Source organism: Oncorhynchus clarkii, chromosome 13 (genome assembly GCF_045791955.1).
Source record: "Oncorhynchus clarkii lewisi isolate Uvic-CL-2024 chromosome 13, UVic_Ocla_1.0, whole genome shotgun sequence".
Taxonomy (NCBI): Eukaryota; Metazoa; Chordata; class Actinopteri; order Salmoniformes; family Salmonidae; genus Oncorhynchus; species Oncorhynchus clarkii.
In genome coordinates, this window is record NC_092159.1 from 29,933,139 (window position 1) to 29,946,261 (window position 13,123).

At 39.3% G+C, this 13,123-nt stretch overlaps 1 protein-coding gene across 1 annotated transcript; it reads right to left on the minus strand.

Annotated features, from left to right (window-relative positions):
* Window positions 1-3,188: 3,188 nt before the first annotated feature.
* LOC139424755 (zinc finger protein 239-like) lies at window positions 3,189-12,729 on the minus strand. Its single transcript, XM_071176872.1, has 4 exons — window positions 11,937-12,729; window positions 11,523-11,620; window positions 11,128-11,305; window positions 3,189-4,767 (listed from the first exon to the last, which is right to left on the minus strand). The coding sequence occupies exons 1-4, from the start codon at window positions 12,472-12,474 to the stop codon at window positions 4,001-4,003; spliced, it is 1,581 nt and encodes a 526-aa protein (XP_071032973.1). The 5' UTR covers window positions 12,475-12,729; the 3' UTR covers window positions 3,189-4,000.
* Between the last annotated feature and the right edge of the window lie 394 nt (window positions 12,730-13,123).

Consider the following 13,123-nt stretch of genomic DNA (forward strand, 5'->3'; position numbering starts at 1 on the left):
CAATGTGATTTTCTGGATTTTTGTTTTAGATTCCGTCTCTCACGGTTGAAGTGTATCTATGATAAAAATTACAGACCTCTACATGCTTTGTAAGTAGGAAAACCTGCAAAATCGGCAGTGTATCAAATACTTGTTTTCCCCACTGTGTATATTATAAAGTATGAAAAGGCTTGTTTGTTCACATGTCATGAATTCACTATGAGATGATATTTGTATAAGTTTTTTTAAGACTTTTATTATGTAATAGATCATATGGGTTGAAATGGGTTGAAAAGTGTTTTAATCTGCGTTTTAATCTGCGTTTTAATCTGCAAAATTGTAACTATTCGCCTACCTCCTCATGCCTTTTTGCAGACAATGTATATAGACTCCCCTTTTTTTTCTACTGTGTTATTGACTTGTTAATTGTTTACTCCATGTGTAACTCTATGTTGTCTGTTCACACTGCTATGCTTTATCTTGGCCAGGTCACAGTTGCAAATGAGAACTTGTTCTCAACTAGCCTACCTGGTTAAATAAAGGTGAAATAAAAATTAAAAATAAAAATGAGAAAAGTATGAAAATCAAATTAAATATTATTTGTCACGTGCCAAATACAACCGGTGTAGACCTTAGTGAAATGCTTACTTACAAGCCCTTCACCAACAATGCAGTTAAGAAAAATACTTGTTAAGTAAAATAAATAGTTTTGTTAAAAAAAAAAGATGCACAGCGCCCTTAACCACTGGAGTCTCTTCACTGTCTGATCTTCATTCCTACAGCCTTCATCACCGTCCCTGGAATCTCTTCACTGTCTGATCTTCATTCCTACAGCCTTCATCACCATCCCTGGAGTCTCTTCACTGTCTGATCTTCATTCCTACAGCCTTCATCACCATCTCTGGAGTCTATTCACCGAGTAAGTAAAGATAGTTTAAGAAACCTCTCCCATTCTACTTGTCTATTATCTTTGTTTAGAAATAGTCATTTGTGTGACCTAATGATTTTCCCTACAATTTCTTTTAAGGATTTAGAAATATAGAAAATGTAGAACGAGGAATGTCTGGAATATAAATATATACAGTTGGTTTACAATGTATATGATGGTGTGTCTAGACATTATGGACCGTATATGAATATAAAAGGTGTGTGCAGTAGTAGTTATATAGGATGAGCCTTGACTAGAATACAGGGTGGAGTACTGGGTGGTAGACGGCTAGTAACAGTGACTAAGTTCAGGGCAGGGTACTGGGCGGAGGCCGGCTAGAGGTGACTATTTAACAGTCTGATGACCTGGAGATAGACCACACATTAACCACACAATAAGTATTGTGGTGGCAGCATCATGTTATGGGTATGCTTGTCACCGGCAGGGACTGGTGAGTTTGTCAGGATCAAAAGAAATATGAAAGGAGCAAAGTGTAGACTTTGTATAGGCACTGTACAGCCTTAACTGTGGAGTGACCCTATAAAATGGGATATCAGCCAACTCAGTGACAACTACAGAACACAACAATGTATAGTTTACACAAATATTAGTCTCTTAGCTCTTATTGCAGAACTTTGACTGTGGTACATCACCTCCCCAGTCAACCTATTGTGTGTATTGAAAATTCATATAGGACTGTACAGCTAGCTAACTGGCTACTGATCAACCCATTGTGTGGATTGAACATTCATATTGAACAGCCTTACCTATAGAGTAGCACCACCACCCATCAGACCGTTCTCATCTTGACTTCAACGCCACAGTGTATTGTTGCTGTAGGAGTTTATGATTAATAATCCTATTTACTTCAAGCCCCACTAAGATGTCACCATACTATTCCTTTAAAGCCCCTCTGTCAGATATAAATCATCAGAGTGGGAAACCAACTGACATGGAAACAATGTAGCAAATGTATCACTATCAGATTATGACATCATATAGAACTACTCAGACATTCCAAATCAGGCTTCATCCATATCATGAAGGTGGATATTGATCCAACCATTTCAAAAGTAATGACCAGGCTGACGGAAACAGGTTATGCCTGAACAATTTTATAAAAGCCGACAAACTATATGTTAGTTCGTTTGACATGGTGGGGACTTTTTGTGTCAGTAAAAATGTATAAGCGAGAAATGGAGGTGGAAACTCCTTTATGAGCAAATATTTATATAATAACCATCACATCTTCGTTAACTTGGAGTCACGTGATGATATGTTGTGTGGTCCTCCCACTACGACTTGGGAACCCATGCAGTTTATTAGGCTACAGATGAAATAAGTTATGAACTTCACAGGGTGGTGAAAGTGCACGTGATGAGCTTGATGCTCCTTTCCAATACATTTTGATGGTCTTATTCTGGTGACATGATGATCGATGCTTAGCTGCCATTTGACAAATAAAATAATATTGCTCTCATCCATAATAATCTCATCATGTAGGTAGCCTACCAACACTGTATCTATGAGCTGCTGGCTACAGTGCACGGGACAAGATAATTTTTGCTATATAGTGCAACAGTTTTGTTAAACCATCAGTAGAGTTGAAAATGCGATGGAAACCATTGGGAATTCAACAACAAAAGTTATTATTTGTCACGCAAAGCCTTTAATCCGCAATAAATCTGTTTGATAGAAACATTTCTGGTGGGAAAATGTATATATTGTTTTATGCAGATTTGAGAATATTCACATGAAAATCTGTCTCAAATTACATGGAAACTTAGCTACTAAGGTGGATATCGATCCAACACCTGCTGCTTATTCAAACCAGCCCACTGGGCACAGACGTCAGTTCAACATCTAGTTTCTATTTACATTTCTTTGATTCGTCAACTAAAGTGAATTTAACATGAAATCTACACAAAATGTCACCTGTCATTGGATTTAGGTTGCAAGTTGGGTGAAACACAAAATGTTACCTGTCATTGGATTTAGGTTGCAAGTTGGGTGAAACACAAAATGTTACCAGTCATTGGATTTAGGTTGCAAGTTGGGTGAAACACAAAAAGTTACCTGTCATTGGATATCGGTTGCTGTTTGGGTGAAATACAAAATGTTACCTGTGGATACAATGTTTATTCAATCAGTGGGAGGCTTGTAAATTCCCCCAGGAAAGTGGAACGAGGGACTCTTCTTTGAAGCAATGATAAACAGCAATCCTTGGGAGAGGTGGGAGATGTGGTGGATATTATAAAATAAGGATCTGCTGGAGTCCAAGTCAAACCAAGATTCTTTATTTCTGAGCTCAGAGAGAATAACAGAGTTACACAGCGCAGTGTAGACAGTCTGAATTCCTGAAGTATTGAGTGATTAGCAAATATCTTTATAGTTTCCTGTTCCTGGGCGGGACTTTATTCATACAAAAACACAGGTGCAAATTGGTTTGCAACACAGGATGATAGTCCCAAAAACAGGAGCTTATAATAGGACAGTTTCACAAGGTTAGTCACATACTCAGTTATGTGGACACACAAACAATTAACATTTTCCATTACAGAGTCTGAACATTTTCATTTCATTAAATCATCAGTGGGCCAACAATGCAAATTTCAACAATGGAACTAATGCATCACATCCAAATATCACTTGATTATCTGTAGTGCTGGAGGAATGACACACCCAGATAAACAGAGACAAAGAGTTTTAAAAAAGGACAGTTTAAAAGAAGGAACCTGATTTTCTTTATATTCAAACTGACAGACTCCATATTCACTTCATGTTTTCTAATAAAAACAAACAAATATATGTTTGAGTATACCCTGTACCATTTAATTTCATCTGGTAAAGACAGGTAAACACATTGTCAGTCAACAATATAAGACAACGGGAGCACTGTGTATGTTCTCTGATTAATTTTAAGACAATGTGATGTGAAATATCAATATACACGCTAAGAGAAGTAATTTCTCTTTCCTGTGTGGATTCTCTAATGACGTTTAAATGACTGTTATGAGTAATATGTTTTCCCACAGTCTGAGCTTTTCTAAGCCTTCTCCTCTGTGTGCAGTCTAATGTGTTCTTTCAGGCTTCCTAAATGGGCAAAAGCTTTGCACCCTGGGAGGAGTGGTAAGGCTTCAGCCCTGTGTGTATTCTCTCATGTCGTTTCAGCGTCCCTGAATCGTTGAAACACTTTCCACACTGGGAGCAGTGGTAAGGCTTTTCCCCTGTGTGTATTCTCTCATGTTGTTTCAGGTATCCTCTCTGGCTGAAAAACTTTCCACATTGGGAGCAGTGGTACGGCTTCTCTCCTGTGTGTACTCTCTCATGTTGTTTCAGCATCCCCGACCGGTTGAAACACTTTCCACATTGGGAGCAGTGGTAAGGCTTCTCTCCTGTGTGTATTCTCTCATGTAGTTTCAGCCCCCCCGACTGGTTGAAACACTTCCCACATTGGGAGCAGTGGTAAGGCTGCTCTCCTGTGTGTATTCTCTCATGCCGTTTCAGCTCCCCCGAACGGACGAAACACTTTCCACATTGGGAGCAGTGGTAAGGCTTCTCTCCTGTGTGTATTCTCTCATGTAGTTTCAGCTCCCCCTTACGGACGAAACACTTTCCACATTGGGAGCAGTGGTAAGGCTTCTCTCCTGTGTGTATTATCTCATGTTGTTTCAGCACCCCTGGCTGGTTGAAACGCTTTCCACACTGGGAGCAGTGGTAAGGCTTCTCCCCTGTGTGTATTCTCTCATGAGCTTTCAGTTGTGCTTTCTGGTTACAACTCTTTCCACAGTGGGAGCACTGGTGTCGTCTTGCTGGTTTGGACGTCCCTGGCTCTGGTTCCTCTGAGTCTGGTCTTTGTCCTGCCAAAGATAGTGTTATTTTTAAATAGATACCAGAATGAAACCACATGATAAAACAACCTTGCTACGAGGGTAAATCCTAAATCAGATCTCTCAATAACCCGAGGCCAGTTTTAACAATCTTAGTGTGATTTTAAAACAAATGTAGGGCTTCCTGGTAATTACTGCTATGTTTACATTACTTATTTTATTCATCCTGTTTTACAAGTCAGAACACAAATACCTAGACAGTTCTAGGACACTGAAGACACAGACGTCACTGGATTCCAAATGTACAGGTGGTTCTAAATATATAACTTTCATAGCTGTATGATACAGAATGTGACCTACACACTTCCTTAAACATAAAATTACTAAAGAAGTAATTTTGTGTGGAATTCCAAAACTTGTTATTACGTCACAGATACAAAGCACATCAGTAACATCTCACCGTTGTTGAAAGGGTTCGACACATTGCTGTTTAATTGGACCAATTTCTTTATCGCTGATGTCATATTTTGGGAAAAAGTAAAAATTAAGGTGAAATATTTGGGTAAATGTTCCTAAAACTGATAGTAACTACAATAAACAAAAATATAAACGCAACATGTAAAGTGTTGGATGTTTCATGAGCTGAAAAAAAAGATTGCAGAATTTTTTACATCCCTGTTAGTCAACAATTATTCTTTGCCAAGATAATCCATCCACCTGACAGGTGTGGCATATCAAGAAGCTGATTGAACAGCGTGATTGTTACACAGGTGCACCCTGTGCTGGGGGTAATAAAAGGCTACTCGAAAATGTGCAGTTTGTTCACACAACAATGCCACAGATCTCTGAGGGAGTGGGCAATTGGCATGCTGACTGCAGGAATGTCCACTGGAGCTGTTGTCAGGGAATTGAATGTACAGTACCAGTCAAAAGTTTGGACTCACTTACTCATTCAAGGGTTTTTCTTTATTTTTACTATTTTCTACATAGTAAAATAATGGAGAAGACATCAAAATTATTAAAAAAACACATGGAATCATGTAGTAACCACAAGTGTTAAAATAAAATATATATTTTATTCTTCAAAAGTTGCCACCCTTGCTTTCACTCAACCAGCTTCACCTGGAATCCTTTTCCAACAGTATTGTAGGAGTTCCCATATATGCTGAGAACTTGTAGGCTTCTTTTCCTTCACTCTGCGATCCAACTAATCCCAAATCATCTCGATTTGGGTGAGGTCGAGGCCAGGTCATCTGATGCAGCACTCCATCTTGGTCAAATAGCTCTTACACAGCCTGGAGGTGTGTTGGGTCATTGTCCTGTTGAAAAACAAATGACAGTGGGACTAAGCCCAAACCAGATGGGATGGCATATCGCTGCAGAATGCTGTGGTAGTCATGCTGGTTAAGTGTGACTTGAATAAATAAATCACTGACATTGTCAATAGCAAAGCACCCGCACCCGCACACCATCACATCTCCTCCTCCATGCTTCACGGTGGGAACCACACATGCGGAGATAATCTGTTCATCTACTCCTCGTCTCACAAAGACATGACGTTCGGAACCAAAAATCTCAAATTTGGACTCATCAGACCCAAGGACAGATATCCACCGGTCTAATGTCCATTGCTCGTGTTTCTTGGCCCAAGCAAGTCTTCTTCTTATTGTTGTGCTTTAGTAGTGGTTTCCTTGCAGCAATTTGTCCATGAAGGCCTGATTCACGCAGTCTCCTCTGAACCGATGATGTTGAGATGCGTCTGTTGCTTGAACTTTTAAAGCATTTATTTGGGCTGCAATTTCTAAGGCTGGTAACTCTACTGAACTTATGCATCAGAAGTAACTCTGGGTCTTCCATTCTTGTGGTGGTCCTTAAAGTAATGATGGACTGTTGCTTCTTTTTGCTTATTTGAGCTGTTCTTGACATAATATGGACTTATATGGACGTCTTTTACCCAATAGGGCTATCTTCTGTATACCTACCTTGTCACAACACAACTGATTGGCTCAAACACATTAAAACCTGTTATGGCACATTAACTCTTGAAACTAGGGGGCACTATTTTAATTTATGGAAAAATAACGTTCCCAAAGTAAACGGGCTATTTCTCAGGACCAGGTGCTAGAATATGCATATAATTGACAGCTTAGGATAGAAAACACTATAAAGTTTCCAAAACTGTAAAAATATTGTCTGTGAATATAACAGAACTGATATTGCAGGCGAAAGCCTGAGAAAAATCCAATCAGGAAGTGACTCTTATTTCGAAACCTCTGCGTTCCTATGCATCCCTATGCATCCCCATCCTATGCATGTCTACAGTCACTAGACATAGTTTCAGTCTTTTGTTTTGAAAAATGAGCGTGAACGACAACATTGCGTCTGTGGTCAGGTGGTGGCTCTCAGATTGATTTGTGCGTAATAGACAAAGGCGACCATTGTGCCTCTCGCTCCTAGTGAAAAGCCAATTGTCCTGGTTGATATATTATCAAATAGATATTTGAAAAACACCTCGAGGATTGATTATAAAAAAGGTTTGCCATGTTTCTGTCGATATTATGGATCTAATTTTGAGTTTTTTCGGCGTTGTCGTGACCGCAACTTCCAGTGGATTTCTCAACAAAACGTGAAGAATAAACGGAGGTATTTTGGCTATAAAAAATCATCTTTATGGAACAAAATTAACATTTGCTGTCTAACTGGGAGTCTCGTGGGTGAAAACATCCGAAGCTCATCAAAGGTAAACGATTAAATTTGATTGCTTTTCTGATTTTCGTGACCAAGCTCCCTGCTGCTAGTTGGACATAATGCTATGCTAGGCTATCAATAAACTTACACAAATGCTTGTCTTGCTTTGGCTGTAAAGCATCATTTCAAAATCTGAGATGACAGGGTGATTAACAAAAGGCTAAGCTGTGTTTCACTATATTTCACTTGTGATTTCATGAAAATTAATATTTTCTAGTAGGATTTTTTGTCCGTTGTGTTATGCTAATTAGTGTAGTTGATGACAATTCTCCCGGATCCGGGAGGAGTAGTTCCAAAAGGTTAAAACACATTAAAACCAGCTAGCTGACAAAACCGGGTGAAATTGCTGAGTGCAAAATATTTATTTATTTATTAGAAATATTTAACTTTCATGCATTCACAAGTGCAAAGCTTAACTTCTTGTTAATCTAGCCACCGTGTCAGATTTCAAAAAGGCTTTACGGCAAAAGCAAACCATGCGATTATCTGAGGACAGCACCCCATCAAACAAACACATGACAATCATATTTCAACCCACCAGGCGCGACACAAACCTCAGAAATAACAATATAATTCGTGCCTTACCTTTGAAGAGCTTCTTCTGTTGGCACTCCAATATGTCCCATAAACATCACAAATGGTCCTTTTGTTCGATTAATTCCGTCGTTATATCTCCAAAATGTCAATTTATTTGGAGCGTTTGATAAAAAAAAAAACATTGGTTCCAACTCGCCCAACATCACTACAAAATATCTAATAAGTTACCTGTAAACGCTGTCCAAACATTTGAAACAACTTTCCTAATCCAACTTTAGGTATTTTAAAACGTAAATAATCGAGAAAATTTAAGACGGGATAAACTGTGTTCAATACCGGATAAAAACAACGTGAAGCACGTGACCTGGAGCACGCATCAAAACATTAGAGAGCACTAGGCTGGACCCTCATTCTGAATAGCCGTACTTCTTCATTTCTCTAAAGAAAAACATCAACCAATTTCTAAAGACTGTTGACATCTAGTGGAAGCAATAGGAACTGCAACCAAGTGCCACAGAAAAGTTCCACAAAAAAACATTTGAAAACAGAGTCACCTCAACAACAAAAAATTCCTCTTGGATGGTTTGTCCTTGGGGTTTAACCTGCCAAATAAGTTATGTTATACTCACATCCATTATTTTAACAGTTTTAGAAACTTTAGAGTGTTTTCTATCCAAACCTACCAATTATATAAATATCCTAGCTTCTGGGCAGGTAGCAGGTAGTTTACTTTGGGAACGCTTTTCATCCAGACGTGAAAATACTGCCCCCTATCCCAAACAGGATTTATAAGGCAAGAAATTCCACAACTTAACTTCTAAAAAGGCACACATGTTAATTGAAATGACTTCCCGGTGACTACCTGGAAGCGCTACTCTATCTATTCCACTCTCATCCTTTCGGTTTTAATAATATTTAATAACAATAATAATAATGTTATAATAGGTAATAACTAACTTTAATAACTAGGGTTAATACCTGCGCACCAACAAAATCTTCATATTTACCCCCCTCTAACAATACCGCTACAGAATTAGCATAAGAGGCCATGTAACTTAAGGTAATCAGAAATATTTAGGACTAACTTATTCCTTGCCACCCATTCTGAAACTAACTGCAGCTCTATGTTAAGTGTTGCAGTCATTTCAGTCGCTGTAGTAGCTGACGTGTACAGTGTACAGTGTTGAGTCATCCACATAGCCTCACTGGCTTTACTCAAATGTCATTGGCATGTTGTTGGTAAAGATTGAAAAAAGTAGGTGCCAAACAGCTGCCCTTGGGGAATTCCTGATTCTACCTTGATTTTGTTGTACAGGCTTCCATTAAAGAACACTCTTTGTGTTCCGTTAGACAGGTAGCTCTGGGACGGCAGGTAGCCTAGTGGTTAGAGTGGTAGGCCAGTAACCGAAAGATTGCTGGATCGAATCCCTGAGTTGACATGGTAAAACTGTGTCGTTCTGCCCCTGAACAAGGCAGTCCTAGGCCGTCATTGAAAAAAAGAATTTGTTCTTAACTGACTTGCCTAGTTAAATAAAGGTTACATTTTAAAAGAAAAACTCTTTATCCACAATATAGCAGGGGGTGTAAAGCAATACGTCTTTTTCAGCAGCAGACTATGATCGATAATGCCAAAAGCTGCACTGAAGTCAAACAAAACAGCCCCAACAATATTTTTATCATCAATTTTTCTCAGCCAATCAGTCATTTGCAAGTGCTGTGCTAGTTGAATGAACTTCCCTATAAGCTAAAAGTCTATATTTGTTTACTGTAAAATAGCATTGTATCTGGTCAAAATTGTAAGGGTTGGTAACAGGCTGATTGGTCAGCTATTTAAGCCAGTAAAGGGAGCTTTACTATTCTTGGGTAGTGGAATGACTTTAGCTTCCCTCCAGGCCTGAGGGCACACACTTTCTAGTAGGCTTAAATTAAAGACAAGGCAAATAGGAATGGCAAAATCGGCCGCTATTATCCTCAATTTTCCATCCACGTTGTCAGACACCAGTGACTTGTCATTGTAGATTTTATTTGCGCAAAATTTCATTGAAGATGCTCCAAAGATTTTTACTATCATTCTTCATGTAATTTATCTTTGTTTCATTGTGTACTTTATTATTTTTATTCAGTTTAGTCACATGATTTCTCAATTTGCAATAGGTTTGCCAATCAGTTATACAGCCAGACCTATATGCCATCTCTTTTGCCTCCCTCTTCATCATACCATTTTTTAAATTCCTCATCAATTCACGTGGATTTAACAGTTTTTACAGTCATTTTCTTAATGGGTGCATGCTTATTAGTAACTGGAATAAGCAGTTTCAAATGTGTCAAGGGCAGTGTCTGGTTGCTCCTCAATACACACCACAGACCAACAAATATTATTTACATCAATAACATAGGAATCACTACAAAAAAATGTATGACCTCTTATACACAATATTAGTCCCAGCCTTTGGAACTGTGGTTTTCCTAGACATGGCTACTATATTGTGATCACTACATCTGATGGATCTGGATACTGCTTTAATTTCTGCAGCATTAGTAAAGATATGAATGATGATATCACTGATGAAATCATGTTGATGATTTCATTCCTCTACTGTTTGTAACTACCCTGGTAGGTTGATTGATAACCTGAACAAGGTTGCCGGCAACAGTTACAGTTTGAAGCTTTCGTTTGAGTGGGCAGCCTGATCACAGCTTTTCTTCAGTACTAGTTAATTAATGACCAAAGTCTTGAGTTTAGTTTGCCTGTTCTACAGTCTTGTAAAGATAGGGGCGTTGACTGGGACAGGCAATGTAACATCCATAATGTTTTAAGGAAAAGTTTTTGTAAAACAAGCACCTTACATTGGATCATCTTGAAACTTTCTCTCCAAAGCTAACTTTCATCAAGGTTTTATATGGTCAATTGGTTTCTCTCTTTTCATTGGCAGAATCCTTTTCAGTGTTATGATATTCATGACATCCATATACACGAGTCTATCTTCCTGTCAACTAACAGAACTCTGCTGGTTGTCCTGATAACAGACACCAGTCTATCTTCCTGGTAACAGATACCAGTGGGCAGATCTATTGTATTTGTTCAAACTAAACTACAGCACTTACTTTGATGTGTCAAATCTGATCCTTTCTTCTCTTCTCCTCCTCTCACAGTTCCACTCAGCCCCGTTGTTTTCCTGCAGTCCACCAGCTGCACAGACAACCTCTTCATACCCAGCAGTAAGGTGCTACCAGGAGAGGCACGACACAGGGACTCCGGGAGGGAGGAAGGGCTAGCGTTGTACTGGTAACCATAAAGAGGGGACACAGACGCACATCATTATGGATGCTGATGCCACTGTTGTCATGAAGTGCTTTACAGAAACCCAGCCCAGAGAGAGCAAGCTGTATGCTAGACCAGAACAAGCAGTATGCTAGACCAGACCAAGCTGTATGCTAGACCAGATCAAGCTGTATGCTAGACCAAACCAAGCTGTATGCTAGACCAGACCAAGCTGTACCATCTGGTGTTCTGATCTGGAGAGACTCTTCTCTGCCTCGTCAGCATCAGGATGTTGTTGAGGCTCCCCAGAGGATCCACCATAGTCATGTCTCTCTCCTGTGTGAACGAGAACATCAAAATGAGTAGTAAACTCCCTTTGATATTTTAAGTAGAACATATGCTTCAATATTGCATTTTAAAAGCCTGTTATACTAGATGAGGGGAACTTTAATATAGACAACATGGAGAATTCAATACATCTAATTGAAAAGTCCCTCAAATATATGAACCAATGGCAGATTGACCCTTTAATAATTCCTACAGTACTGAACAACATATTCAAGTGTAGAACTTCAGTAGAATGCCCCTTAAAAACCACACATTAGTTCAACAACTGCATAGTTTGTGTCCCTGTTTTTAAGACAGTACTCACTGATGGTAATCGGATATTCTGTCTCCTCCTCTTTCACTCCCAAAACGTCTTCCTCCTTCACCTTTATTGAGACAGCATCCTCTTCCTCTCTAAAAGGTTCATTCTCTTCTATCACTATAACAGCCTCCTCTTCCTCCTTTTTTATTCTGAAATGTTCTTTCACTATAACAGCATCTTCTTCCTTCACTATAACAGTCTCCTCTTCCTCCTTTTTCATTCTAAAAGGTTCTTTCACTATAACAGTCTCCTCTTCCTCCTTTTTCATTCGGAAATGTTCTTCCACTATAACAGCATCTTCTTCCTTCACTATAGCAGTCTCATCTACCTCCTTTTTCATTCTGAAATGTTCTTCCACTATAACAGCATCTTCTTCCTTCACTATAACAGTCTCCTCTTCCTCCTTTTTCATTCTAAAAGGTTCTTTCTCTTCTTTCACTGTAACCTCATCCTCTTCTTCAATGTTCATTGCCAGAGCTTCTTTCTGCAAACAGCAGACCTCCTCTTCTATAGCAGGGGATGAGTACTTTAATGAACTCATGGTCAGGGATGTTAGCTAGCTCGTTAGCATTAGCGAATAGCCTAGTGCTAGGCTCAGCATCAATCTTTAACAAGTTTGCAAATTAGATTACAGTTAAGCAGTTAATACGTCAACAGAACTGTGTTTAAAACACTAAGATTAGATAATGTACATAAAGATGGTCTAAAGCGTCAATCTTTCACTTTTATGTTGGCTAGCAAGCTACCGAGGTGGTTGAAAGAGTAGCCGCGTTGTTGTTCCTGAAGAAGCGTCCGTCCAGTCCATTATACGTCACCGAAGAATCATCACCTGAAAGACGCTCATCGCCATCTGCTGTCTGGAGTGGGTAACGCAGTTTGGAAACAATACACTACACTACACTTTTGTATTGGAAAGAACGTACCGTAATTTCTAATATCTAAAAAGGATTAAACTTTTTTACATGTTTTATCATTTTTATTTTTATGAAAATCACTGAGGAGGGTCCTCCCCTTCCTCCTCTCAGGAGCCTCCACTTCCTCCTCTGAGGAGCCTCCCCTTTCTCATCTGAGGAAGCTCCCCTTCCTCCTCTCAGGAGCCTCCCCTTCCTCCTCTGAGGAGCATCCCCTTCCTCCTCTGAGGAGCCTCCCCTGCACCCAAAGGACATCCAGCCAACTTTTGTGGGAAGCAT